Here is a 26,139-nt window from a genome sequence, read left to right as displayed (position 1 = left end):
GTACGAAAACAGTCGTTTGGGCAGGTATGACTATCATATTCTCACTATCTTTCGTAAGCGGTGCGGTATCTGGTTATGGTCTTTTAACAAATATTCCGGATTTTCCAGTACTTATACTTAAATGATTCGTGGCCTGTCGATAAATACAAGTCCCAGAATTACTTCCTACGCCTCATCATTTTTCAGGTTTCCTTACAGGCTAGCAACTTCTAATATATCACACAATGCCCGCCGCTTTGAGGTCTACAAATTTATCAATTCTAATATAGATGTATCCCGCAGTAATTGAAGAGCATTCCAGGTCTAGCATGAGCCACGTTCCTTTGACAACAATTGTATCGAGACTTAATCCATCCACCATCAAACGTGCCTCGGACGTTTTATTTCTAAGACTATGAGGGTGTGTGTAGCACGCATTTAAGGTATTTTTAGAGTCGTTCGCTCTACTCATGAAGACCACGGGAGCACTTTCTTTACGACTTGATCACCGGAAAACCCTCAATATTAGGGTTTGTTACGTTTTTTCACTTCCACGTTTTTTAATTCATTAAGGGCGCTCTGTTACTTGATTCGATCTATAAGTAAACGATCTGGTTGGATACGTAAATTCAAATCACGAGTTTCGAATGTTATGTAGTATAACATCCCCTTACTCGTAACTTTCGAGTGTTACCTTCAAGTCCCTTCTTGATTGAATATTGCCTCTGACCCACCTCCCGAGTCTTATTACGTTAGTAATATAAACTGCTAAAACTTCTTTTGACAATACATTACTGATGGTAGACCCTACTAAATTAAGAACGTGTGCACGCTTTTCAGTAAAGTCACATTTTTACTCCATTACACTCCAAATTAAATTAGGAACGGATTTTACTTTCTTGAAAGTGATGTTTACGGCTTTACATAGTGCTGCCGTCTCCTGCCTGCAAACTACTGAGCTTTTCTTTAGATGTTTATGGATACGAGCTGTTTGACGCGGAGAAATTACTTCAAATAATAATGAGTGAGATCGATTTTTTTTCAGTCACACAACAGTCAAGACTTACTTGGGGATATGGTGGAATATTTTGTGATTCACAATGAGATTCTGACAAAAACTGATTAACGAAACAGGTGTTTTATATGGCTGTTTTCTCGTTCATTTCCCATCAGTTAGGACAACTACGTTAGAACTACCTAACACGATGGAAGTTTCATCTGGGTCTTCAGGCACGTCTGAGAAAAAAATGATGAACAATAACCAGTGGTATTTCACTTTCTATTCGTTTGTAAAGGATTTTCCCTATATATGTCTCACAGTCGGGTGTTTAGTTCATCCCGTAATAGCACTTATCACACCGAGACAACATTTGCTGTCAGTACTTATGTTACTAATCAACGTATAACCGACTTCATTGCTGGCCAACGCCAAAAGCTTCGTTCCCTTTTGTATCTGTAGCAACTGAGTCGAACAGTAAAACATATAGAGCCGATGGAAGTTAGGTTTAATGTATATTTCGTATGCAGTGAGACTGAAACGGTTACAGATTCTGCAAGACCATTTTTTTCCGCTCATGACATTGCATCCCCCTATCCACAGAATTAAAGCTCTTTGAATGCAAACATTTATGCGGTGAGCCGATCATTTTATAGATATTTGCAAGGGAAAAGTAGACAAAGTACATACATAAAACAGTATAATAATCATCTCCAAAAGGTATCATAAAACAGACTTAAATATAATTCAGAAATAAGAGCACAATACTAAATTTAGATGACATGAAATATAAATAAAAACTACAAGTACCATAAATATGGGCTTTGTTGGAAGCCACGCCAAGGTTAACCGACAACCTTGATATCTAATACCCACTCGTTAAACAATAATAATCAATTTCTTTGTGACTCATAAAAAATTGATCCTACAGCACAACTTTAGTGTCTAGTAACTTCAAAGTCGCAGAATGTGTGAAGGCGAACGTCAATATGTCTTTTAACTCCCATAACTGCGCCAGTCCTGTCTCTTGAATGAAGTGGTAATTATCTTAAGTGCATTCTGTCTTGACGTTCTCATTAAGTAAACTTTAGTTCCGTCAAACAATAAAACATTTTATGAAGTTATTCAGTAGCTATTGAAACTTTCGGACTCCTGAGTTAATCATAGTTTGATGCGGTCACTTCTGGTTCCTCCATGTTTGAGTGAGAATAACTCTTTCGGCGAATATATTTAATGACATGTTCGAAATTTCACTAGCTAATCTGATCTATTATGAAATGTAATTTTTTCAAATTGCCGACTTATTTCGATCATCATTTGATATTATCCCTTAAGCCGTTCATTATTTTTGAGCACGTGAACATTCATTAACAGAACACATCAAACAACTACTGACACGGAGCACAAAGTTAAGCTCGTAGAATGACAAGGTGTTGAAAGTTCAACATCTCACCCGTGACGTTCTAAATATACAAGAGAAGCATATACAGCCATTGCGAAATCACTGAACCTGGAATAAATTGTGACGTAATACTGAATATGTTCATCATAACTGGAAGTACTCGAATTATTGTAATAACTAGTATTTCCCTAAACAGTACCATTTAAGCCTGTCAGAAACCAATGAACACAAACGGACGTATTGTATTTGGAATTCGTTATAAGCGGGTAATCAAGTGCAAAGGAATCATTAGTTCGTACAAATACCATGGTGTAACAAAGCATCAATCTAATGAGCAGAATATTGGTGTATCCCAAACTTTAAACAATGAACGTCAGGCAGCTGGAACATTCAGATCAGTCTTTTAGTATACCTGTACTACAAACGTTTTCGAAACACTACGAACTAAAAAACGACAAGACAACACCAAAACATTTCCTAATATATTTTTATACCGTTAGGGATAGCTAACACCACGAAAAATCAGTTTAGAAATAACCCGTCAAGTACTGATTTTACAAAGTAGTATTGGGAGCATTCGAGAGGTACATAATTTATGCTAACTTGGTTCTTAAACTGAGATTAACAGCTGAACAGTTTCGGTAAAATCATTCCAAACAAACGCACGGCTTACGGCTTGAAACACTATTGTCCGTAGGAGAACTCACATTCTAAATGATCGGAAATTAATTAACTCGAAAGTCACTTGTGATCAAGTTACAGACAACGTTTTCAAATGATTTCAAAAAATTAGGTCAGTTTCCAGTAGAGTACCATAAAGTTGTCTATTCCTCTTTAACTTCAAAGGGTTTAAACAAATTTGAAGTATATGCGAAACGAGCCTAAAAATCCGGTCTTATTCCTACGTTTAAATGCAAAAAGAAAGGCCTGGTTAACCTAAATCTATAATATCAATTATTTGAAAATCTGAAGTAGTTTAATGAGACTTACAAAACCATAAAAAACCCTGAGTATTCACCATAACGTTAATCGTAAACAACATTGTTGGTGATAACAAATAAGTTCAGACACAAGACTCAATATTTTACTGAGATTACACATTTTACTAAATGACAGTGTTCAAGAATCGCAAATAGCATCTACGGTTTTTGATCACTCATATGTTGAGATGTCTATAAACATTTCCGCGAAACGTAAATACATCTTACATTCATCTATACACATTCGTTAGAAGAAAGAATTCTCTGAAGACCTACTCAATTTCTTTCCATAAACGTTATATTAGTCAGTCTTTCTTCGTGCATTGTATCTTATCCTTTTTTCCACAACTTGTAGTGACTCACATTTATCACGAGAACACGACTGGTTTAATAAAAACAATTATTATTATAACCAACTGTACCAGTACTTGTTTTAATGTGCTTTTGTTTGACTGTGCTGATGACAGCTATTTTGTGCTTCCATTCTTATACTTACACTTTGATTGTAACTTCGCGTGAGTTCGGTTACGTTCTGTAACCAAGCTTGTATCCTGGCACGATCTCGGTATCCTTTCGATGCCACGAGATCGCCAGCAAATAAACATTGACTTGGTCCATTAATTGTCTTCTGGTATTTGGCTTCTCGGAGATTTTATGGGTTTCTTTGGTTACGTTCAACCTACGCCTTCTGATTTATTTGGCACGTGTTTCTTGGTAGCGGTGTTCATAGTTAATCTCAACTCGACTCCACGCTACAATTGGTGACCCGTATTTTGGAACACGCCTCAACCTCTGGTCAAATCTTCCAAAGAAGCCAATTCTGTGAGTCTATGATTTATCTATCCACGTCTGTCGTATATTTTCATATTTTTTAATATATAATATACTCGACATGACGGATAACGATAAGGATAGTATTAATATACTAGACTCCCATTTATGTGTACCGAACTCTTGTTACTTTTTATTCGCGTGATGATGAATTCCACGCTTTATTCGAGAAATTTTCCCCTATTGACTATTCTCCACGCTGACCCGGCTGCTTGGTACGGAATGCATTCGCATAAGCATATCTGTCAACCACCCAGCACCAAATGGTTAAGTAAACGGTTTCACTGCCAGCTTAAAAGTTCTCTACGAGCACACGAAAACGGCAACTGGCACGAAACCTTACCGCTCGTTCTTTTAGGGATCAGAACGAGCTTGAAGGCAGATATACAATGTTCCGCCGCTGAACTGGTATACGGCACGACATTGCGTCTGCCCGGGGAATTCTTCACATCACGGAGCAGACCTAATTTCGGTAAATCAGACTACGTCCATCGACTGTCTGCATTTATGCGAACGCTGTCTCCGGTGTCAACTCGAATACAACATCGACAGGTCGCTCTCCCTCGAGAGTTATCTACCTGTTCACATGTTTTCATACGAGTAGATTCGGTACGCAAACCTTGGCAACAACCTTACGAAGGCCCTTTTCACGTGATCGCTCGTCACGAAAAGACCTTCAAGGTTGATCGACATGGCCGCGTCGAGATCGTCAGCATTGATCGTCTCAAACCAGCACACGTCGATGACAGTGCCCTATCTGATAACCTGAGATTCAATGCTAGACTTATCAAACCTAGCGGGATTCTTAAATCTTCAGATCCCACGTTAGATATATCTGGGACCTCATTCTCACGTCCCGGTCAACAGCACGCGTCATCTGCACCGTCTACGGACGAGACGATAGTCTCACGTCCAGATCAGCAGACCACGCCGCCTCTGACCTCGGATGAGATTGCAGGCTCACGCGATACGAACGAGACTGCCGTCTCACGTTCCGGTCGCCGAGTACGGTTGCCCGTACGCTTCCGCGACTAATCGCACAGTCAACAACCGATACGGTGTAGGGTTATTCCTATGCTACACGCACGCTACACTCTTCTCTTTTTGATTTTCTTTTTGTTTCCTGAGCCCACGCCTTCGACCATCTCCGTTTGGTTCCGTCGACTTCAGTCAACTTTGGCGAAAGCTGGCCTGATCACCCATGCTCTTGTCAACTCACTCAGTCGATATTTTGGTTTCGAATGCTTGGCATACGCTTGGTCTCGAACATGGTCGTTACAGTCGCTTCTGGTCTTTTGGCTCAACGTGGTTTCGTCCTACGTCTGCAGCGTTTCTGGTCCGGACCCCTACGAACTCCCTCTTCAGATTCTGGATACAAACCACTCTGGTGTAGCATGCCAACTCAAGCAATACATACGGCACATCGCTCCTGGTATCGTTCTCCGAAAACGACCTTCGTTGGCAAATCGACGGTCAACGATCGCTTTCCTGTTCGCCAATCTTTCCGTCCTACAATCGCTAGTCAGCCGATCAGTCCCACGATTCAAACCGCTATTTATCGAATGTGTAAACCCTTTCTAGCAGGGGGCTCCTGTAGCGACTCACATTTATCACGAGAACACGATTGGTTTAATAAAAACAATTATTATTATAACCAACTGTACCAGTGACTGTTTTAGTGTGCTTTTGTTTGACTGTGCTGATGACAGCTATTTTGTGCTTCCATTCTTATACTTACACTTTGATTGTAACTTCGCGTGAGTTCGGTTACGTTCTGTAACCAAGCTTGTATCCTGGCACGATCTCGGTATCCTTTCGATGCCACGAGATCGCCAGCAAATATAACTCGACTTGGTCCGTTAACTGCCTTCTGATATTTGGCTTCTCGGGGATTTCATGGATTTATTTGGTTACGTTCAACCTACGCCTTCTGATTTATTTGGCACGTGTTTCTTGGTAGCGGTGTTCATAGTTAATCTCAACTCGACACCACGCTACAAACTCATGAAAAAACTATTTTGTGGCGCTTAATGTTCTTTGATCTGGGCTTTATACATTGATTCAGTTGAAATTGGGAATTTTTATTGCTGTATGATCTCGAGCCATTGAAAGTAATACCTAGTTCAAATAAACTCGACATTACAACACGCAGAGACTGGAAATTGTTGTCTTTTGGCTGCCAGCTAGGAACTGCCATTCGAATCCTTTGTAAAGAAATTCTGCATTGCTTCCTTGATATGTTAGCAATTCATTAACCATTTTTGTGTTTAGTTTGCTACTTCGTGCAACAGTAACATTTGACAACATAGCGCAAGCTTATTTGTTTAGTATCATATGTCTTCATTCAGTATACTTATTTTTACATCAGAAGCACTAATATTAGGCACGAAGTCCGTGTCACGATATAGTTTTTCATGAATGACTGGCAAATTCTTCATATATTATTGCATGGGTATCCGGCTAAGTCGGATGAACTGCGTTTTCACTAAATAATAGTATACTGGTCGTTAGGCCTTTTCGACTATAAACACATGTAATTCTAATGGAGTAATCAACTTTACTGGTCCATCTTGGAAAGCATTTATTCATTCCGTAATTTAGATTAAAAAAATATGTTTGTCAGATTAGATAATTCTAATAACTCGCAAAAAACCCAAAAATGCACATGAAATTAAGACATTACACGGGGATCGCGAAAAGTATGCATTTAATGAATTATTGAGTTAAAAACAGAATTCCATCCAAAACAAAATTATCTCTAACATGTTGTACCTGTAGGAAGCTATATAGTTAGATGCAGCAAACAATTTGTACATGTGTCAAGAACTTATACATCATAAAACTTTTGCGAAGCTTGCAAGATAATTCAATCCATCAGTGCAACAAACCAATAGGTCTTCCGTTGTAAATGACCAATATTAATATCTATAGCTAACAGTCTCGGAGTATTGAGACATACCATTTGAGAACCATACTATGTGGATGGTTTCGAATAATGAACTGAAGCAAAAATAACGGTTGTGCTGAATTTTTGTAAGCCAACCATGTAGTCATCTATTAAGGTTGGTGCATGAACAATGAAACCTGATGTTTTGTGATCGAGTGTACCTACTTTTTGAAAAATGTCACAACTAACTGCAATATCCGACTCGATGACATGATGTTAACAAATTAAGGACCCAAAATAAACACAAAACATATTTACATTGGTTGATATAAAGCGCTGAGATGTGGAACTACATGTAGCAACATGAGTGAAAAAGACCCGATTTCCCCTCTGATATTTGAAAATTGTGTTAGTCTCGAAAGTGCAACCAATGTTAGATTTAATGAAACAATTAGATACGTAGATAATTAGTTTTATTCTGAAAACCAACGTTACTACAATATTCAATGCAACAGTTCTTAATCAATCCATAGAATAAGTAATTATTAATCAAAGTATATGCGTGTAATAATGAAGTTAAATGTTATGCAAACCTTGTTTCATAAATAATAAATTATATAACTCATAGTAAAAATTTGAAGTTTAAGGAACTAGAGACTAATAATATTATTATTGTAAGTAACCGTTGTATAAGTATATAAATGTATTTGGTTGTGTACAACATAATCTTTTCTATTTTATTATCATATTAAGCAAACATTTCAAATATATTCCATATTTCAACAAATAAAATAACACATATGACAAATCATCTATGTAACCGCAATGATTTACATTAATCATTGTACAATACTGTAAATACAACTTCTATATTCAACAGAATTTGTACTCATCAAGACAACAATTTTTTTCTCTTTAGCTCTCCTTTCTATAATTTTATTATTTTTTTTCTAATTCATATTAGCAAAAAAAAGAACGAATAAATTGATGTATGTCTCGTACGTAAAAAATCATGTATTTATATGCAAGAAAAAGGAGTTGAACAGTTAACCCAACCTAAATTAAAAATGAATATGGAGTAATAAAATCATTGAATGAGAAGACAACACGTTTTTTGACTGTTATTTTCTAGGTTTTCATAGATGGAAATAAAAGTGGCAATCGACTCTTTTTATGTTTCTTAATGTCGATTTGATGAATCTAGTTTACTTAGACGAAGTGCCAGTTCGAGATCAGCTTCTTCTTGTTTCCGAGCTTCTTCCTCGATTTGTGCAAGACGTTGACTTTCAATGATAGCCCATGAGAGTCTTGCTTCATCAGATAACGGAACATCACTGCCACCACTCGCAGATTTCATATTCTTTATTTTATTTATTAATGATGGTGAAGATGATGATGGGGAATTTTGTGGATCCTTTTTTATACTTTTACCAGAAGGTTTCGATTTTAGAGAGAATGTTGATTTCTGATTAATTGAATTACTACCGCCAACACCAGTAACGCCACTAACTGAATGTTTACGATATCTTGATGGAATAGTAGCCATTGTTGACGATAATGATGATGAATTATTAAAGTCTGTAAAATCTCCATCAAAGTTAGCGGGATGAACTGAAGTAGGAAAGTTAGAATTATCATCCACAGACTGTAAAAATAAAATAAGGGAATATAAAAGTATCATTAGTACTCAATATCACCATGCGAATTGTTAATTTGTCCAATTTCGGTGATATCGAGAACCAATCTAAGTTGGAAAACCACTGAAAGCCTTAAAGCACTGTACACGCATTTAGTCCTAGTATTGTACTACAAAACAGTCAGCATCTACAAGGCTGAGGATCGAAAACAGAACATTCGGTATTAAACGCAAAGACTAGACTACTGGACACTCTGAGCCACGATCCAACTGTAAACAAGTTTAAATTAAGTCAATTCATGATATTACGTAGCCGGAAATCGAATCCACTAAAAACATTGGTGAAACATAATGAATCAATTGGAGATAGAAAAGTGTATACCGAAAGTTCAAAACTCGACTCCCGGATGATTACAGACAAGGAGTTCCGTAACACTAGGACAAAGCAGCCTCCATTTTTTCACGTTTCCAGAAGCTCATTAAAATGAATCTGCTCGTGACATCAATAAAATATTATATATATATATATATATATATATATATATATCGGGACAACTAATGGATGGAAATATTAGAATTATTCTAAGAATAATTATTGTATGCCATCTCATTGTGTAGTTATGAAATTCTTGTCACAAGCTTTCATTCTATCTACAAACTATTATCATATGTTCTACCTTTCTTAAATTATCTTCAAATAATTAGGAACTATCATTGAGGTTGTTCGAATTATGTAGATATTATGATTTCTTAATTGTAATATTTTGTAGTGATTTAGATGATGTATAAAATAGTAAACGTCTACTGAATCCAAAGAATATGGAAGACATAGTAAATACAACAGTTTCCCCTTATTCTGATAACATTAAACTTACTTATTGTATTAACTCTTTAATTCTTTACAGCCCTGAATTCAGGCTGACTGACGCCAAACTGATGTTAATTACTAACACAGATTCATGTCGATCTGCACAAATATTTATTTTTTCGCTTTACAATCATATAAAGGAAGTTATATGTACTAAACTTCTGTGTCAGTCAGTAAAATGGAATATTGAACCTGACAAATACATGCGTCGGCTCAAGTTTCGACATTATGACAGAGAGATAAATCTATCAAGACAAGCCCCAGATTATTAAAAGTGGTGGTAGTATTAGCAGTAATTGCAGAAAAGATTAGATGTAAAACAAAGTAATACAAAGATATTCCATGATTCAGAAACTAAGTGAAGATGAAGAGTGAATACACTTGAACTATTGTAAACGATTATGAGCCACATTATTCTACGTCTCTAACCACTGGTTACGAAAATCATGTGGGCCTCAATCAGGTATTTTACACCTGTTAACACACGAGTCAGTCCAATTGTCAGTGACTTCATGGAGTGATGCGGTGTTTTGGTTTGACCGCCCCTCGGATTCTTCCAGCTCACCCTTACACCAAACAACATCACCCGTCAAGGTAGGCAGTAGCTGGGTATATGTAACACATGTCCCAACCACGTCAGATGATGAGAATTCGTTACCCCACCAACCGAATCAACATCTTGAACTTGTGCTCTATGCCTAACCTAGGCATTGCTTACCTTGTGTTTCCAAAACACGAACACTGCTTCGAAGACATCTATTGTCAAGTATTAGCAATCTATAAATATCTATCCCTAATAAACATGTTTCACATCCATAAAAATAAACAGAAGATTGGTATTCAGTAAACCCGAACTTTGATTGACAGGTGGACATCTCGTATTCTTTTACCTGTTTATCTTTTTGAAGCCTTCATTTAAAGAAGACAACTCAGAAACTAATTTGTAATAAGAGCATTCAGAAATTTTGAGTTTGTTTCGGAAGAATACCATAAGTGAAACAGATATCAAAAATCATAAGCAGTGAGTTTTCTAGACATATAAATCTCTAAAACTAATGTTGGTATAATCTGATGCTGACAGTTCTTCAATCAAATTCCACAACCGAATAACATCAACTAGACAGGTGTTACTAACTAGAGCATATGAAGCATCTGAAAACAACTGCTATAAATAAGTAGTGGACTGAACAATCAAAAATAGGAGACAAACTTTATGATTAAATAGTATCAAAAAGCTCCTTATACATCGTGGCATTACTCCTTGAGATAAACAAAGTAAAAAATTAATAAAAAAAGAACAAACCAACACAAAGAGAATCTTGTATGTTTACGTCACAATATTTTCAATAACAAGAAAACAACACCTACTTTGAAAGCTCGAATAGATTTACCAGGAGTTGGTTGAGTTTTTGGTCGAGGTGGTGGAGACTTCTTTACAGAATTCATATGATTCTTTATTTCTCTGTTATTAACCATACCTGTATTCATCATAAATGAGGTACTTGAAGGTGTAAATGGATCACTACCAAACGGATCAGTCATGTTCGATAGCTCACCGTTGGAAGGTCCAAATACCTATTTGTTATTTGTGAATTTGAAAAGTAATTACCACTAGCAATTTAACTGATAAGTTTTATGTATGATAATCTGTTTATATTGCATACAGTATTTCTTTATATAAAGCATTTCAAATAAATCGAATTCGCATTTCATATTAATAAATATTATTAATAATGTTAACAGAGACAATTTTTATTTGTGAAGTAGTTTGCCTTTTCCGTTGTAGATATTCATGATTAACTGTGGTCAGTTTGTGTTAGTATATGAGCTCCAATAAGTAGACTGTTCGATGTTGATTGTATTTGATACAAATAGTAAGCAGATGAACTGCACATAAAGCCCGATTCGTAACGGTTAACCTTATTAAACTGTAGGAGTAAAAATGTAGAAAGAATGTCTCCAGGATCAGAACGAATGGTTTATCTATGCTACAATTACGCATACAATTTGTGAAGATGGATCAAGCTTTGATTAATAAAATGCCAGAAAAACTATGGTAATCTTATTCCTATGAAATTATTAAAATACCTAGTGGGAAATCAATAAAAACTAATAGTATCAAAAAACAACATTTACAATGTGTTACTTAGAGTTTAACGTACAGCATCGAAATCTGCTCCAATCAATGAATTTTCTGGAAGTACAGTAGGACACACGCTGTCCGGTTTAAAAGGATCAAATGCTGAGGCTATAAATAAAAATATGGGAAAAAGTGCTAACCCACTATTAAATGATAATTATCCTTAGAAAAGACACTAGAATGCATGTATATTCAAAGTGATTTTGATTCCAAGATGAAAACCATTTTCAAACTGAACTACTCGTTACAATTCGCTCAACAACTAAACAAAGATAACATTCTTTTTCGAAAACTTGCATTATTAAATACGATATTTAGAGAATTATTAAAATGAGATGAAACAATTCAATATCTACAAACTGACATCATAATACCATAAATAAATCTCAAACAATTTAAAAATCATAGAATTCATTTCGAAAGGTATCAATATTGCAAGAATTCGGTAGTTACACTTTAATAGGAAAGAAACAGTTCATTGCATTCTCCAAATGATCCCAATAAAAAATGAGTTCGGTTTATTATGTTTAATATTATTAACAGTATCGTTACAATTTTAATTATTATTAGTTTAATATAAATCAGTGACCATTTACAATAGATAAAAGAACTCGAAAAGAAGTCAAACTACCCGAAAATTTATTCATAAAGTGCACACTTCTGAAAAAATAACATTTGCTATAAGAAAATCAAATACATATCTCACCTTACCATTAGACCATACATGGTATGCACTCTGTAGTATTAAATGTATAACATAGTAAACAGAAAGTATATAGAAATGCTTCAGTCTGATTTATTGGAAATAATGAACTAGGTAGAATTAGTGAGTCATTCATATATAATGTAGAAACTGGCACAAATTTCCATCAGTTGAAGTTGCTACACCGCATAAGTACAGAGAGTGCTATAAGTGGAAATAGTATTATTGATGGTAAAAAAAATTATGACCACAAAATGGGCATGATGGAAAAAAAAGGATTTGTGGAGTAGGTTAAAAAACTTGTCAAAATCAAAAAGAAACTTAGAATCCAAGGGAGGAGAAAGATTAAATGCAACTGCACCATTGCTAAAGATTCTGAAACATTTCATTTAGTCTCTAATCATTGGTTATGCAAATTATGCAGACCTAAAACAGGTAGTATAGACTTGCCTACACCGCCCCGTTTAATAATCAACAACTTCATGGACTGATGCAATGTTTTGGTTTGACCGTTCCTAGCTTTCCTCAGAACTATATCTACACCAGCCATTACCATGCATCAATGTATGTGATGATAATATGCTTTTATTAAATGCTACTAGTACAGTAAGTATACTAAATTTAAAACGGTGATGAGAAGTTTGTGAGACTAAACTTGTTAAAAAGTAACCTAGTGTACAAATAACTGTAAAGAAATATTCTATCAAAACCTTTGGGGAAAGTAACCAATAGAATCTTATATAATCAAGGATGGATAGTGGCTAGCAGTGGAATTCAGGACGCGCGTTGTGTCCCATTTGGGACTCTTCAGCTAGATCTACCTGCATCTCAGCAATTGGCTATTAGGACTCAGTAGCTAAGTGGATAACGTGATGGCATTTGAAGAGAATGGTACTGAGTTCGAGTCAACTCTGAGATGCAGGTACATCCAGCCGACGAGTCCCGGATAGGACGAAACGCGCATCCTGGATTCCACTGTTAGCCACTATCCATCCTTGTGTATAAAAGCTTGTGAATTAAGGCAATATCGAGGCATACACACAGTATGCACATATGCCAATAGCAGACTGACTAATCGCAGTCTTAAACCTCAATGGGAAGATAGAAGCAAAACAATACCAAGTCAATAGAATCTTAGTTCAAATGCAACCATAATAAGAGATGTATTATTTGTTATATCCCAAGTCCAACCTTGGTATTCATACCTACATAATAATAATAACGGATATAGCTTACCAATAGTATTTGGAGACTTTTTATCCTTGGCCATCTAGATATAGAAAAAAAGAATGAGGAGACAAAGTAAATAATGTACTACAGTTTTATTAAGCACCTGCATCATATATAAATATATATATATATAATAACCAATGCTGTGTCTTATTCCCAGGAAATGTAAGTTATTTCTTGATCAATCGCTTGTACTTATCATTTGACAGATTCCTGATTGGCCTAATGCATCGCCTTCACATTCATTCTGTCTGTACCAAAGATCAATTTTTGTCATATTAAAATTCTTCTTGATTCATCTGCTGAGGTTTATCGAGCTTTCGTACTCCAAAAAACAATAAACGATTTATCGTGATTTTGTCACACAATTATGAATTAATCATACCAACATGTTGTGTTTTTTTTTCACATACATTTGCTCCGTAAATTTTATACGTCTATTCACTAGGTCATGATGTAACATACTTATTGACCATCCATATAGACAATCCGTACATTTATTTACTTAAAGGACGTATGGTATTATAGTCTCATAAACTTATTCCTCACGTACTATTGTACCATCAATGAAATAGTACATTTTTCTATCTGCTTATTCAATGTTCTTCGTATATCTTTCAGGTTAATTTATCTTTGAATACAGTCACTTTTTTGAACTAAATTCTTCATACTGAAGGCAAGGAGTTCTGGGGATATTTTGGTACAAGCCAAGGGAATCTAATCTTTTTGAGATATGATGTACACATAAAGTCGTTAACTTGATTACTTTTAATGAGGGTGTGTGAGCATAAATGTTCATCACTTTCTTTATTCACCACATCTCTGTAGATTTCTTTTTTTGTCTGATTATAATAAATGTTGGATCGCGTTTAATAAAATTTAGTTAAATTTGCCAATAAAGTTCACATGCATTTCTTTCGTCTCTTATCGTTTATCTACATTATCGAATGTTAAACATTTACGTTTATCAATTACTTTTGTATTTAAATTTTATATCAGCATTGTTATTAATGATACTTGTCAACAGGGTACATAAGAAGTCGAATAGGACAAATAATTTATTAACATCATTACCATTATACCTCGTTTTTATTATAAAGTAATCCGAAGGGACAATAAAAACTAACCATAGTAAAAATACAATAATTTCAGTTTCAAGTATCAAATCCAAAGAAATTCCAATCTGTCTCCCAGAAATAAATAATTGTAACGGAATTTGATAATCTAAGGATGTTTGATGTATTTAGTGTTTAATCAGAGGCTAATATATTTAAATTGTTAACAAAAAATCGTTTTACTCGGCTATAAAAACCAGGTAAAAGCAGTATTTAAAGACAAGTTTTAACTAATACAAGTGACAACATATGGATGGATCGACAATGCGAAAACGGTATTGATGGTTGCCATGTAAATATTCAATGCTAAATTAATTTGCCTTGAACATATACTGAAGATAATACAAATATAAGTTCGTCGACAAAACTTACATAGCGATTGGGTTTAGTTACTATCCTTTAACTTCTAGTTGTACGGTATGGGCTTGAAGAGGTATGCCATTAGACCTCGGTGGTTCAGAAGGAAGGACATGTTTATCTATCTTAATGGTACTTTTTCTGTTCGTTGGCCATAAAAAAAAATGGTTTGCATAGGTCAATGAAAGCAGTTCCCTTAGTGCCTTGTTTTCCGATTATGGGATACTTTTTTGTTACGTACAAGGCGTTGGTGATTTCAGTGAGTAGATAATTGCACTGAGATGTTTAATGAATTGCTTGTGATGAGTGTATGCATGGGTAAAATGGATAGAGTTCCAGAATATCTTATAACAAGTTGATTGAGAAACGTGATCAATCGGTTTTTTTCTATCCTTTTTACTGATTAACTAGAAGGATGAAACTAATGTTGTGTCGAATATTAGTTTGTCTGTCGTATAGCTTGTCTTTAATTGTACATCGGAGTTCAAGGAGAGCTAATGGTGAGGGATCACTCCAGTTTGTCGTATCAGGTTGTGACATTAGCGAGCTTTTTAATTGGAGGTGGAATATTCCCACTGAACTATTCTATACTCGGTAGACCATGGTAGTAAATTAATGGACTCCTAGGGGAAGGGTGACCTCATGAAACAATATCGATTGAAACTTGGATCCGCAATCCGTAGTGATAGTGTAATTAACACCAAAGTTGAAAATCCATTCATCCAAGAACACAGAAGTAACAGTTTCGGCAAAGGTATCATTATAAGGACATACAATCCCACATTTGGTGAGGCAGTCGACGTCTATACACGTATATGTGGGAGATTTGGATAGTTGACATGTATTTGCTGAAGACGTTTAAAACTTATCTGGTTAGACAGTTGTGTGTCAATGAATCTCACTTTGCTGGTAGTACAAGTAACTTCAAACACTTAATCTCAACATTCATTATTGCCCAAACGGAACGATCTGTTACAAAATTCACCGAGACCCGAATGCTAGGGGAGTGATGGAGAATGGAGACGCTGAACATTTTCTTCGTTACTATGACAAAAATAAGCGGTATCGGGTGGAACGCAAAGATAGAATCCCAAAATGGAGTAGGATTGGTCCTAAGGATTAAATTAGACTATTCAATAGAGACTCTCAAATTTGGATTATCTAACTGGAGCTTAGCCATGTCACTTTGTTGAATAACTATGTTGACTTCGCTTATAGATAATGCATCTATTATTACGTTCGACAGATGTGATATCAGTGGTGAACTGATATGTCAAATCTAGCCATCTGATTACGCGATTTCAGTGCTTATCAGATGAGGTAATAAACGAATACCACACACATTTGGGGTCTGCTAGAATCGTGAAATCGTGACCTTGAGACAAAATGGCCAAAATTTTCAACTGATAAATAAACGGTCGATAGATCATGACTAAACGCGTGAAGATGTGTTTGAGCAGAATTTAGGCATTTCTAAAAGTATCAAACGAGTGATTTCATCGTTTAGTTGTTAATGCTTCAATTTATAAGACCAACTGAGTTGTAGAGTGAGTTTTAGGTGTTTCAACATAGGAGCACTCGATAATGTTGTTTTCGCGTCCCAAAAGGTAGTCTTCACTTAATGAGAGAAATTGAATTCCTCTTTATTCCCTCTGAGCAGTTTGGATAGAGGTTTTACGATGGCTCTACATTCAAGTATCGAGTGCCGATAGAAATCCAACATAGCCACAAAATGCCATAACTTTTTACTAGAATCTTGTTAGGAGTAGCTTAATATAGTGGCAACCTTTTCACGTGAAGATTTGGTTTCGTGTGAGTCAATGTGATGTCCTAGAAAATCTAAGGTAGGAACACAAAAATTTGTTTAGTGGAGTTGATGACTATCAAGTAAAGTTGAAAAAATTCAAATAAAGTCAGGAGGTACTTGAAATATTTGTTCGGTAAGGAACTGGTGATTAAAATATCGTCTATTTAATTTAAAAAAACAGAACCAACTCCTCTGGTGTTCTTATTCACAAAACTATGAAAGGTTTGAGCCTCATTCTAAAGTCCAAACGGAAATCTCAGCAATTCAAGCAGATCAAAAGGTGATATGATTTGTTTTTTTTTTCAATATCCACCAGTCTCATCGGGACTTAATAGCAGGTTCATATTAAGTCAATTTTTGATCATCTCAGTTTATATGAAAGGAAAGGAATCTTTTGGTAATCAATACAGGAATTATCTCGACTAATGTGCTTTCCAAAATCCTAGTATCAATAATTATTCAATGTTTATCTAAAACTCAGTTTGCTTTCAGACTAAATCGTAGACGATTTGGATCCGCTTCAAATTATGTTGATATTTTTATATCATACTATTAGACGTATAACTTAAAACTGTAATTGAAAATCTAAATCTCACTAATCAACTATAAAACTTGTTTTTTCTGTTTCACTATCTGAAAATATTTTTGAAAACCAAAAAAAGCTATCGTGATCAGTGTATATCATACGAAAAGTAACAATCCAACCAACGATAATCACAAAAAGGAAGTTATAGCAGTAATTCTTTCTACATAAAAAAGTGTAGGCATTTATATGATATAAACAATTAGAATGAAAATTCAGAAAAACAAAGATATAGTGTGTATGCACACGGTCACAAACACACAAAGATGGTGTAATGCATAGGATTCGGTAACACTGAACAAAACATTAACACAAGACAAAAGAAATATTTTATAAACTAACAGAAAATTTCACTTGTGTTACTATGATAAGATTCAATCTAGTATAAATTTGTGTATATATTTACACCTATTAGATATTTATAATCAGAAATTCATAGACATGAATTGAAAACAAAAGGTGACGATGATGTATCAACACCATATAGCACGATTTACTTCATTTGATTGACAAATATAACCGGTAGAGAACAGAATGCTTAATCACACGATAATTTTTCTCTGTAGAAAAATAATATCTTTGTTTGTGGACATCATTAAAATAGGTTATTATTATTACTACTTATTAATTAACAAATTCATTTACAATAAAACTGAACAGCATAAAACGTTGCCTAAGTAGTCTAGAACAATTTTATTAGTCGGTAATATTACTTAACATGTTTTTACAATAGGTTGATCACTGAGTAGTGACCAATGTCATATATGTCAAGTCTTTCTTAATGCAGATCGAATTCTATTAAACACTAGCCTAATTGAACAGTAATCGACAGGAAACCGTGGACCTAAATTTCATGCTATGTGGTACGTGTCAGCAAGATATACTTTCAATCTACCTAGTGATCAATCAGCTGTAAATACATCTCATTCTTACAGGAGGTCAGTAGCTACCCGGCGAGCTCAGTTGTAACATCTCTGACTTTGAAGCTGAGTAACATAGCATAGAATCCGTCAGCGAGTTTCCGTCCGTTCAAGATTACAGGTAGACCTTGCTGACGAGTGAAGAGTAGCACAAAACCTAGGTCCAGGGTTTCCTGTCGACTACCTCCAACCATCACCTTACCACTAATATTCATCATTCATATATCTATATTTTTAAATTCTGAACAGTCATTTAAGTGCATTGAAGTAGTTATTCCAGATAATGTTTCAAGATAAATATATGGAAGTTGTTATTTTTTAATACAGTCACATGAAAACACATTGTTATTGCGAGTGGAACATTTGTAAAGAGAGAAGCGATATTCAATGATATCACTTTTTGACTTTTATTAATCACTGGACAAAGATGAATGAAACCAGTACCTTGTATCTATTGACGTGACTTCTGACTGGCTGTATATCTTCAGTTAGCCAATTAACATTCAAATAGTGAGAAAAGTTGATAACACCGAGTATGAGAAGCAGAAAGACATTATTGTATACTTTTAGGAGCCTGTATGGTCTTGGGATAACGGAACCCGATGGTTAAGGACGTCCTTAAAGATCACTATTGATAATAAACTTATCTTTCATCTTCCTCAAGATTTTCGCCAACATCTATGCAGCCTTCTCGGTTACATCCTTCAGAAAGGATTTTTAAGTAAGTTCAACTTCATCTGATATTATGAAAGATAATTTGATAATATAGTCATAAAACCATTCTTATTTGGAAAATTCAGCACTTAATCATAATTTCTCAGATCAAATAATTTAAATTTATGAATACAACACACTGGATTCATTCGATTTTGTCTATTCGTTTAAGGATGTCAATGTAATTTGCAAAAAAGTGATATCATGGAATGTCGCGTCTCTCTTTACAAATGTCTCACAGAAACAATGTTTTCTAATTACATTGAGAACAACTTCGATATTTGTATCCCGAAACATAACATTTTGTATATGTAAAAGACGTCGAAAAAATTGCCAAACGAAGTACTGAGCGAGATTTGAAATGATGATTTTCAATATTTCGGTTCATATAACCAACTTAGTTTACTTTTTTTAAAAAGAGTCAAAGTTATTAAACAAAACAAGTAAGATTTGCATAAAATGATCATATATGATTTTCAAAAAAAAACATTAGATTTTAGTTGCATAGCTGAGTAGCTATCTAGACTCAGCAGATAAATAGATAACGTGTTAGGTGTTTGAAGCTAAAATAGCTAAGTCCGAATCCGGAAGTAGAGAATAACTCTTGGATCCAGGGACACCCAGCTAAAATGTACGAAATATGACGAAAGGAACATTTTCGATTCCACTGTTAGCCACATCCCATCTATTATAGAAAAACTCGTGACAATGACTATATAGAGGTAATTTGCATAGGATGCACATATGTTAACTTAGACTGATCAAAATCCAGTCAAAAATATCAACAAAGGTATCATCCAAAAACCATTACAAATTGCATTACTGTATTATTGTGTGTGTGTACTACACGACTTTCTTTGAGAAAAGGATCCAAAGATATAGCTACGTTGTGAACTTGACCGACAGAATCCCGACTATTAGTAATGAGTAGACAGTGATGAATCCATGGAAATCTGATCTATCCATATAGCCGAAAGTGCCAGCCCGAATAAACAAGTGACAACATCGTTAACTGCGACAGAGCAGAACAAAAGTTTAAGTATATGAGATGATATAAGTTTGTTTAAGGTTACTGATATCTTTAGTGGAAAGAGCACACAAACTAGAAGCCCGTATATTCAGTTTTTATCAACCTATCTTAAATTATTTTAAGACTAATTCAATGCAAACTAATACGGTGTTAACTGACCAATTTAACATATAATGAAACACATAATAGATTTTGTGTAGTACTTAAAACTAGCAGGAAATATACCGGCAAGCCTGCAATCATCATACATTCAATAAAAGTAAAAAACTTACAAGTACAACATTCAAAGATACATTTTACACTCGAATAAAAATTAAAACCACTGAGATAATATAACTAAAGTCGAACACTGAACTGACAACCTAAAGTTAACACATACAACACGGGAATTAAAAATGATAGAAATAATCAAAGATGTTCTCATTATTCAGAATTCCGACGTTATGGAAAAGAAAAAAACGATTGTTCCGTGTTGTTTGATTTCCATAAGATTTTATCCCGAAAGATATCCATTCGTTAAACTATTTCTTTACGTAAAGAAAATTGATAATGTTAAGTTAAACATATACAATATATACTGTACAGGGATGATAATTTATAAAATAAATGTGTACAAATATAAACCCATGTATTCGTTATCATCTTCAATATGTAAACGGATAATTACATGATTATCAGTTTGTATGGGAAAAGTAAAAGCACTGTTACAAAGAAAAAAATGTTGATAAAATTACACTAACTACTAATAATGACCGAAATAGTATTTGAAAATTCACTTACTAAATATGATAAACCAAATGGATCTAAACCGAATGGATCGGAATCCTTGAATGGATCATTTGTACTTGACAAAGCAAATGGATCCTCAACAGATTCTGTTATCATATAAAATAGATGAAATAAAAATAAGAAAAATTATGTTCACAAAAGGAATAAATTTTGCTAGATATTTAAACAAATTTATATAAATTCATTGTTGTATTGATTGTTTAAACCTTCCCATTGATGTTTAGGACTACAATTGATCAGTCTTTGATTGGCATATAAGCATACTGTGCGAATTGTCGTGATATTGCCTTCAGTCACAAGCATTATTATTATTATTATTATTATTATTATTATTATTATTAATGGCTTTATTCAATATTATCTTTTTGGTACAATATAGAATTCTCAGCACAGGGTATTTCAACAAGTTACTTACTGAACAACGAACAAAAAGGCAGTAGCAAATACAAAAAGAAATTAAAAAGATTTTTAAAAAAATAATAAAATTAAAAAAACAAAAAAAAAACTACAAACTTTTTAAAATTAAAGACACGTTAAGAATGTAAGTTATTGACAAAGATGGATAGTAGCAAGCAGTGGAGGTCGAGATGCGCGTTTTGTCCTATTTGGGACTCGTCGGGTGGATGTACCTGCATCTCTGAGTTGGTATTCACTTCGGGGCTCGAACACAGTACCGTTCGCTTCAAACGCAAACGAGTTATCCACTTAACTACTGTTTATAAAGTAAACAGCAACAAAGCACAGAATATCACAGAATTAACGATACATTTAATGCAAAATTAAATTTCTATTTCTTAATATTTTCTTTCCTTTTAATTTTTCATAAAATTGCTTATCACTAAGATAATGTGGGAAATTTGTGACTTAAAAGGAGGATTTTGATAATGTTGCGTTTTCTACAACTGCGTGCATTAATAATTATGCTTCTTTCTTCTTCTTTTGAAACAACACTAACAGTAGCAATAATTTTCCCGAACGAATCAGAAATTTCCTATAAGTGGCAGACAATTTGGTTTGCAAAAGAAAAATGCATTCGAAATAAATGTTGAAACAGTTATAAAAGTTCATATTAATATCTAGTAACATTCGATCGTAATCTCGAGTGATATTAGAAGTATGAGGGCTAATGAGTAGTTTTAGACGAATTATCTCTGTACTTCTAAAGCTTCACCGCCTTAGATGGAAATTTGTGGGATAAAGTGAGATTTGGTATATTTATGGCCAATTTTTTCTAACCCCTTACATTCGTTGTGGGAAGTTGATGACAAGTGAAGACAAGCATAAGTTAATAGATGACTTTTTCAGTTCACAACTGATGTCAGTGTTAATAAATAATTTGAAAAGGTTTATTATTCAATAAGCAATAAATGATAATAATTTTCCTCGAGATAAAATTCAAACCGCTGGATCGCTTTAGGTAAGTAAAACCTCAGAGTTATTATCAACACAAAATAAACGAAATCTTGATCGGATATCATACATTTTCATGATTATCATTTTTGTTACCTATCTACAGATTACTGCCGACGAGTAGATCACGTCTAACAGAATTTCATTTTCTAATTAAGATTGATTAAAATTCCTACATCTAATGGAAGTGAGTCAGCAAGAAACTGTGTTCAGAAATAGTGCGATCGTAATAGACTAATACGGCAGAGTAGTTCGCCAAGTGATAACTCATGAAAACAAAACACTGATATCAAGATATTGTGAGATTTATAACCGATAGGAACTTTTCACTACAAAGAAAAAAAGCAATAATAATCACCAAATACAGATTGATGCATTTGGCTTTGCGGTCTAATGATACTACACGGTTGCCTAAACCCATGTGGATCGAGCAGTGCTTGAATCTGCAACTGAGCGACTGAAAGTTGAACGTCTTAATCACTAAGACAGTCTTGCTAGTATTATAACGAAATAAAATATTGAATTAAATAGTTCATTAAAGAAACAAGTAAATTCTCAGGTTGTTTAGCAGAAAATACGACCAGTTCAACAATGCAACTAACATGCATGAATGAACACATACATACTCACACCTGTATGTATAACGAGTTATCAAATATCTTAATAATTTAGCTGATAAGAGATAATTGTAAAACATTAGTAAATTAACATAAATTATAGTTTGTTTACATTGGAATTTCTAATTGACTCAATCGGTTGGATAGAAAAAATTATCACATAAGCCATGGCCACTCTGACATTCATAGACAATAGTTACACACACATATAGAGGTAGTACAAATGCATAAATGATATATATATATATATAAAACCTTGGCTTCCAATTAGCTTTTATTTCACCACCAATCTGAAAATAAGTTATATTGAATTGTAACAATAAAATCAATGACTGGAACAAATATATACTGGGAGACATAACAAGCATCCAAAATTTAGTCAAGATCTATGTTTTAGTTCTAACGATGAGTAAACATCAGTGTTGAACAAATTGTAATCAGTGGATTCACTTTTAAACTTTTGAATTAGACAGTGAATAATTTACAGCTACTTGTCCAGTGTTACGTACAAAATTGTACATTTAGGTAAACAGTGACTATGTGTAACTGTACGTGAAAAATTATGAAAGGAGCAGAAATAAAAATCTCCCTCGAAGTATGATGCCGAATAAAACACATCGTCCACAATGTGTTCCATTCATTCATTATTTACATTCATTAGCCATGACCACATACATTAGAACCCGGTTTAATACATTACTATCATCTGTACCTGGAATTTAAGAAAATGAAAACACTATCGGTTGCTCTTTTAGTGATCGATTGGTATATATAACTCACCTTTATGAAACTCATTGGCTTTAGAAGATTTGAAAGGATCATTACTATCAAAAGGATCGTAAGGAAATGGAAATCCAAGTGAAGAATTTAGAAGACCTCTTTCATTCGTCTTCCAATCACCACCCGATACAGTATTCATTGACATTAATGGAAGTGGTACAGAGTGAGCACCAGTTTGGCTTCGTGCCATATCAAATGCTGAGAAAGTTGATATACCAGTAGTAAAAGAAGGCGCATTATTATTATTTGGCCAATTTATACCATCAAGACCTGTATCGAAACTTCTTAAACTATCTTTTGCACTCTCATCAGAAAGCTAAAAAGAATGAAAGCCCAAATGTAATTTGCATATAGTTAGCCAGTCAGTGTAGAACATGACACTAATATATATCAACCTAGGTTGTCATTATCATATTATAATGATGAGATAAACTTAACAAGGTGCATAGCATAGTAATCGTAGTAATAACAATATTGTTAATAGTACGATAGAATAAGCATAAGGAATATAGTTCAAAAATGAGTAAATATGACAAATAAAAGTACCAGATAAGTTTAAAACCGAAATTCGAAAGGAAGATAAAGAAAAAACAAATTTCAGAAATGTACTGATCAATTTCGAACAATGTCACTCACTAACACAGATCTCCATACATTAATCACGATCATTGAGTTGGTTAGATCCGACAGTCTGGATTTACTCAATGAGATTCAGATTAATAATCGATAACCTTAAAGTGATACACAATCAATTTAAATACAAGTAGAGGATTTTTGTTGTAAAAACCAAAAGACTTTGTGCAAAATATAAATATATATGTTTTGAATCCCACTAGTTTAAAGAACCGATACGTTGGAAACGATTTAATAATAAACAGATCCAAAATAATTTAAATAACGAAATGACTTTAAGAGAGCGAATTCAATTCAGTATAATTACAACTCATTGCTGATGATAGTCATACTAATGCCGAAAAAGTATACTCAACAAGATAACCTTGAATACTTTGGATTCAAAAATCAAAAGAACCATACAAAGATAAAGCATTTTGAAACAGTAGTTTAAATATTCTATAAAATGTAAGCTAACGGTGAACAGATAAGTAAAGACGATGTGAGCAATGAGAACGGGTAAACAATCGTTCAATTAGGCGAAAACACAGATATATATGAACGAAGAATTTTTTCTAACAAATTCTTATCACGTTTTACAACTATATATCTCAATTAATAATCTAAAAAGTGTCGAGTTTTAAGGTGAAATAAATCGTAGCATGTAAACTTAGTTTTTCGATTAATAATTTGGATATATAACTGTAAAACCTGAACAGAATTTATTACAAAGAATATTCTTCGTACATATATCTGTGCTTCAATATGATGGGAATTTTTCAACAATTACGCAAACTTAGATTAACCAAAAGCGTAGAATATTAATTTATGCTAGAATTATGAATTTATTAAACGAAAACATAAAATAATCAAAATCATTAATTAATTGGTCAACTAACCAGAGACTTAACCCTTGCCTCATCTGGTTCTTTGATATTTTCATCACCATTTAATAGACCGTTATATTGTTCAAGCACTTCTAACAATTGACCACGAGTAGATTCTAATGTTTCAAGTTTAATGTTAGCCTAAGAATTAGAAAACAAAAACTATCGCTAACAATAAGTCAGTAAAATTTAAACGAAAAAATCAAGCAAGTATACTGATAAACAAGTTTAATGTAAGACTGACATCTAGTAGCAGCATCATGCTGGTAATCATGAGGTTTAGTAATGTGTACTTAACAGGTTTAATAGTATTAAGACGCCAGCTCTTGTGACTTGGATAAACCACTAACTTCTACTTGCTAACACTTATAGAATTGATAAAAGCAAAGAGATGGTTAGTTTGCAACAAATGTATGGAACGTGTCAATCAAACACAGTAGACAATATACACAGTTTTTTCATTACCTAACTGAAACACAAAAAAAGTCAGATGCAACAATGTGACTTACTTGATCTACGCGAGACTGGGCTAAACGGTTTTCCTTTTCAATTTGTTCTAAACGGCGTTGGTTTTCAATTATTTTGTCTTGTAACATCGCTTCCTCTCGTATTAATTCATTCAACTCATTACGTAAACAAGCTATTTCTTCTTTTTGACTCTAAAATTGTAATCGATGAATGAAAATAATACTAAATAATATACTAGGACACAGAATATTCAAGTATCAAGACGTATTCGACCGTCACCAGTGGAAATACTAAGTCAGTTGTGCCGAAGTCCGATTGAATGTGTTCTTACATAGTGCATATCACATCCAAATACATGTTGCTACCTTAAAACATTTGGTTTATGTAACAGAAGTTG

The 26,139-nt window shown here is 34.0% G+C and overlaps 3 protein-coding genes across 5 annotated transcripts in view; 1 reads left to right on the top strand and 2 right to left on the bottom strand.

Moving 5' to 3' along the window:
- MS3_00002868 (uncharacterized protein) overlaps positions 1-2,577 on the bottom strand; it is a 42,633-nt gene extending 40,056 nt beyond the window's left edge. For both annotated transcript variants that reach the window (XM_051210523.1, XM_051210524.1), the window contains exon 1: positions 1,787-2,577. The gene's annotated coding sequence lies outside the window, so the exon portion shown is untranslated. The remainder of the gene's footprint in view (positions 1-1,786) is intronic.
- A 1,259-nt stretch (positions 2,578-3,836) lies between these two features.
- Positions 3,837-25,338, bottom strand: EPS15_1 (Epidermal growth factor receptor substrate 15). 2 transcript variants are annotated; one of them, XM_051210520.1, is made up of 7 exons: positions 25,287-25,338; positions 23,776-24,091; positions 20,960-21,054; positions 13,660-13,693; positions 11,743-11,828; positions 10,949-11,155; positions 3,837-8,721 (listed from the first exon to the last, which is right to left on the bottom strand). In XM_051210520.1, exons 2-7 carry the CDS (start codon positions 23,963-23,965, stop codon positions 8,257-8,259), a joined length of 1,077 nt encoding a protein of 358 aa, XP_051070518.1. In that variant the 5' UTR covers positions 23,966-24,091; positions 25,287-25,338; the 3' UTR covers positions 3,837-8,256. The 2 variants fall into 2 exon arrangements, with proteins under 2 accessions (XP_051070518.1, XP_051070519.1); XM_051210521.1 differs by lacking the exons at positions 20,960-21,054; positions 23,776-24,091; positions 25,287-25,338 and having other exon boundaries at positions 3,837-11,828; positions 12,427-20,711.
- MS3_00002867 (uncharacterized protein) lies at positions 3,853-6,052 on the top strand. The gene has a single exon (XM_051210522.1). It carries the CDS (start codon positions 4,298-4,300, stop codon positions 5,222-5,224), a length of 927 nt encoding a protein of 308 aa, XP_051070520.1. The 5' UTR covers positions 3,853-4,297; the 3' UTR covers positions 5,225-6,052.
- Positions 25,339-26,139: the final 801 nt, after the last annotated feature.

Source organism: Schistosoma haematobium, chromosome ZW (assembly GCF_000699445.3).
Source record: "Schistosoma haematobium chromosome ZW, whole genome shotgun sequence".
Lineage (NCBI taxonomy): Eukaryota > Metazoa > Platyhelminthes > Trematoda > Strigeidida > Schistosomatidae > Schistosoma > Schistosoma haematobium.
Note: the sequence above shows the minus strand (reverse complement) of the source record. Positions and strands in the feature narration are given on the sequence as shown.

Bases quoted from the DNA above. Each gene is read 5' to 3' on its own strand.
- MS3_00002867 (XM_051210522.1), top strand. From the start codon at position 4,298: ATGTGTACCGAACTCTTGTTACTTTTTATTCGCGTGATGATGAATTCC.
- EPS15_1 (XM_051210520.1), bottom strand. From the start codon at position 23,965: ATGGCACGAAGCCAAACTGGTGCTCACTCTGTACCACTTCCATTAATG. The intron at 21,055-23,775 runs GTGAGTTATATA...ATATGATAACAG, and splicing joins AGCCAATGAGTTTCATAAAG to AATCTGTTGAGGATCCATTT. The intron at 13,694-20,959 runs GTAAGTGAATTT...TTCTATATCTAG, and splicing joins CATTTGGTTTATCATATTTA to ATGGCCAAGGATAAAAAGTC.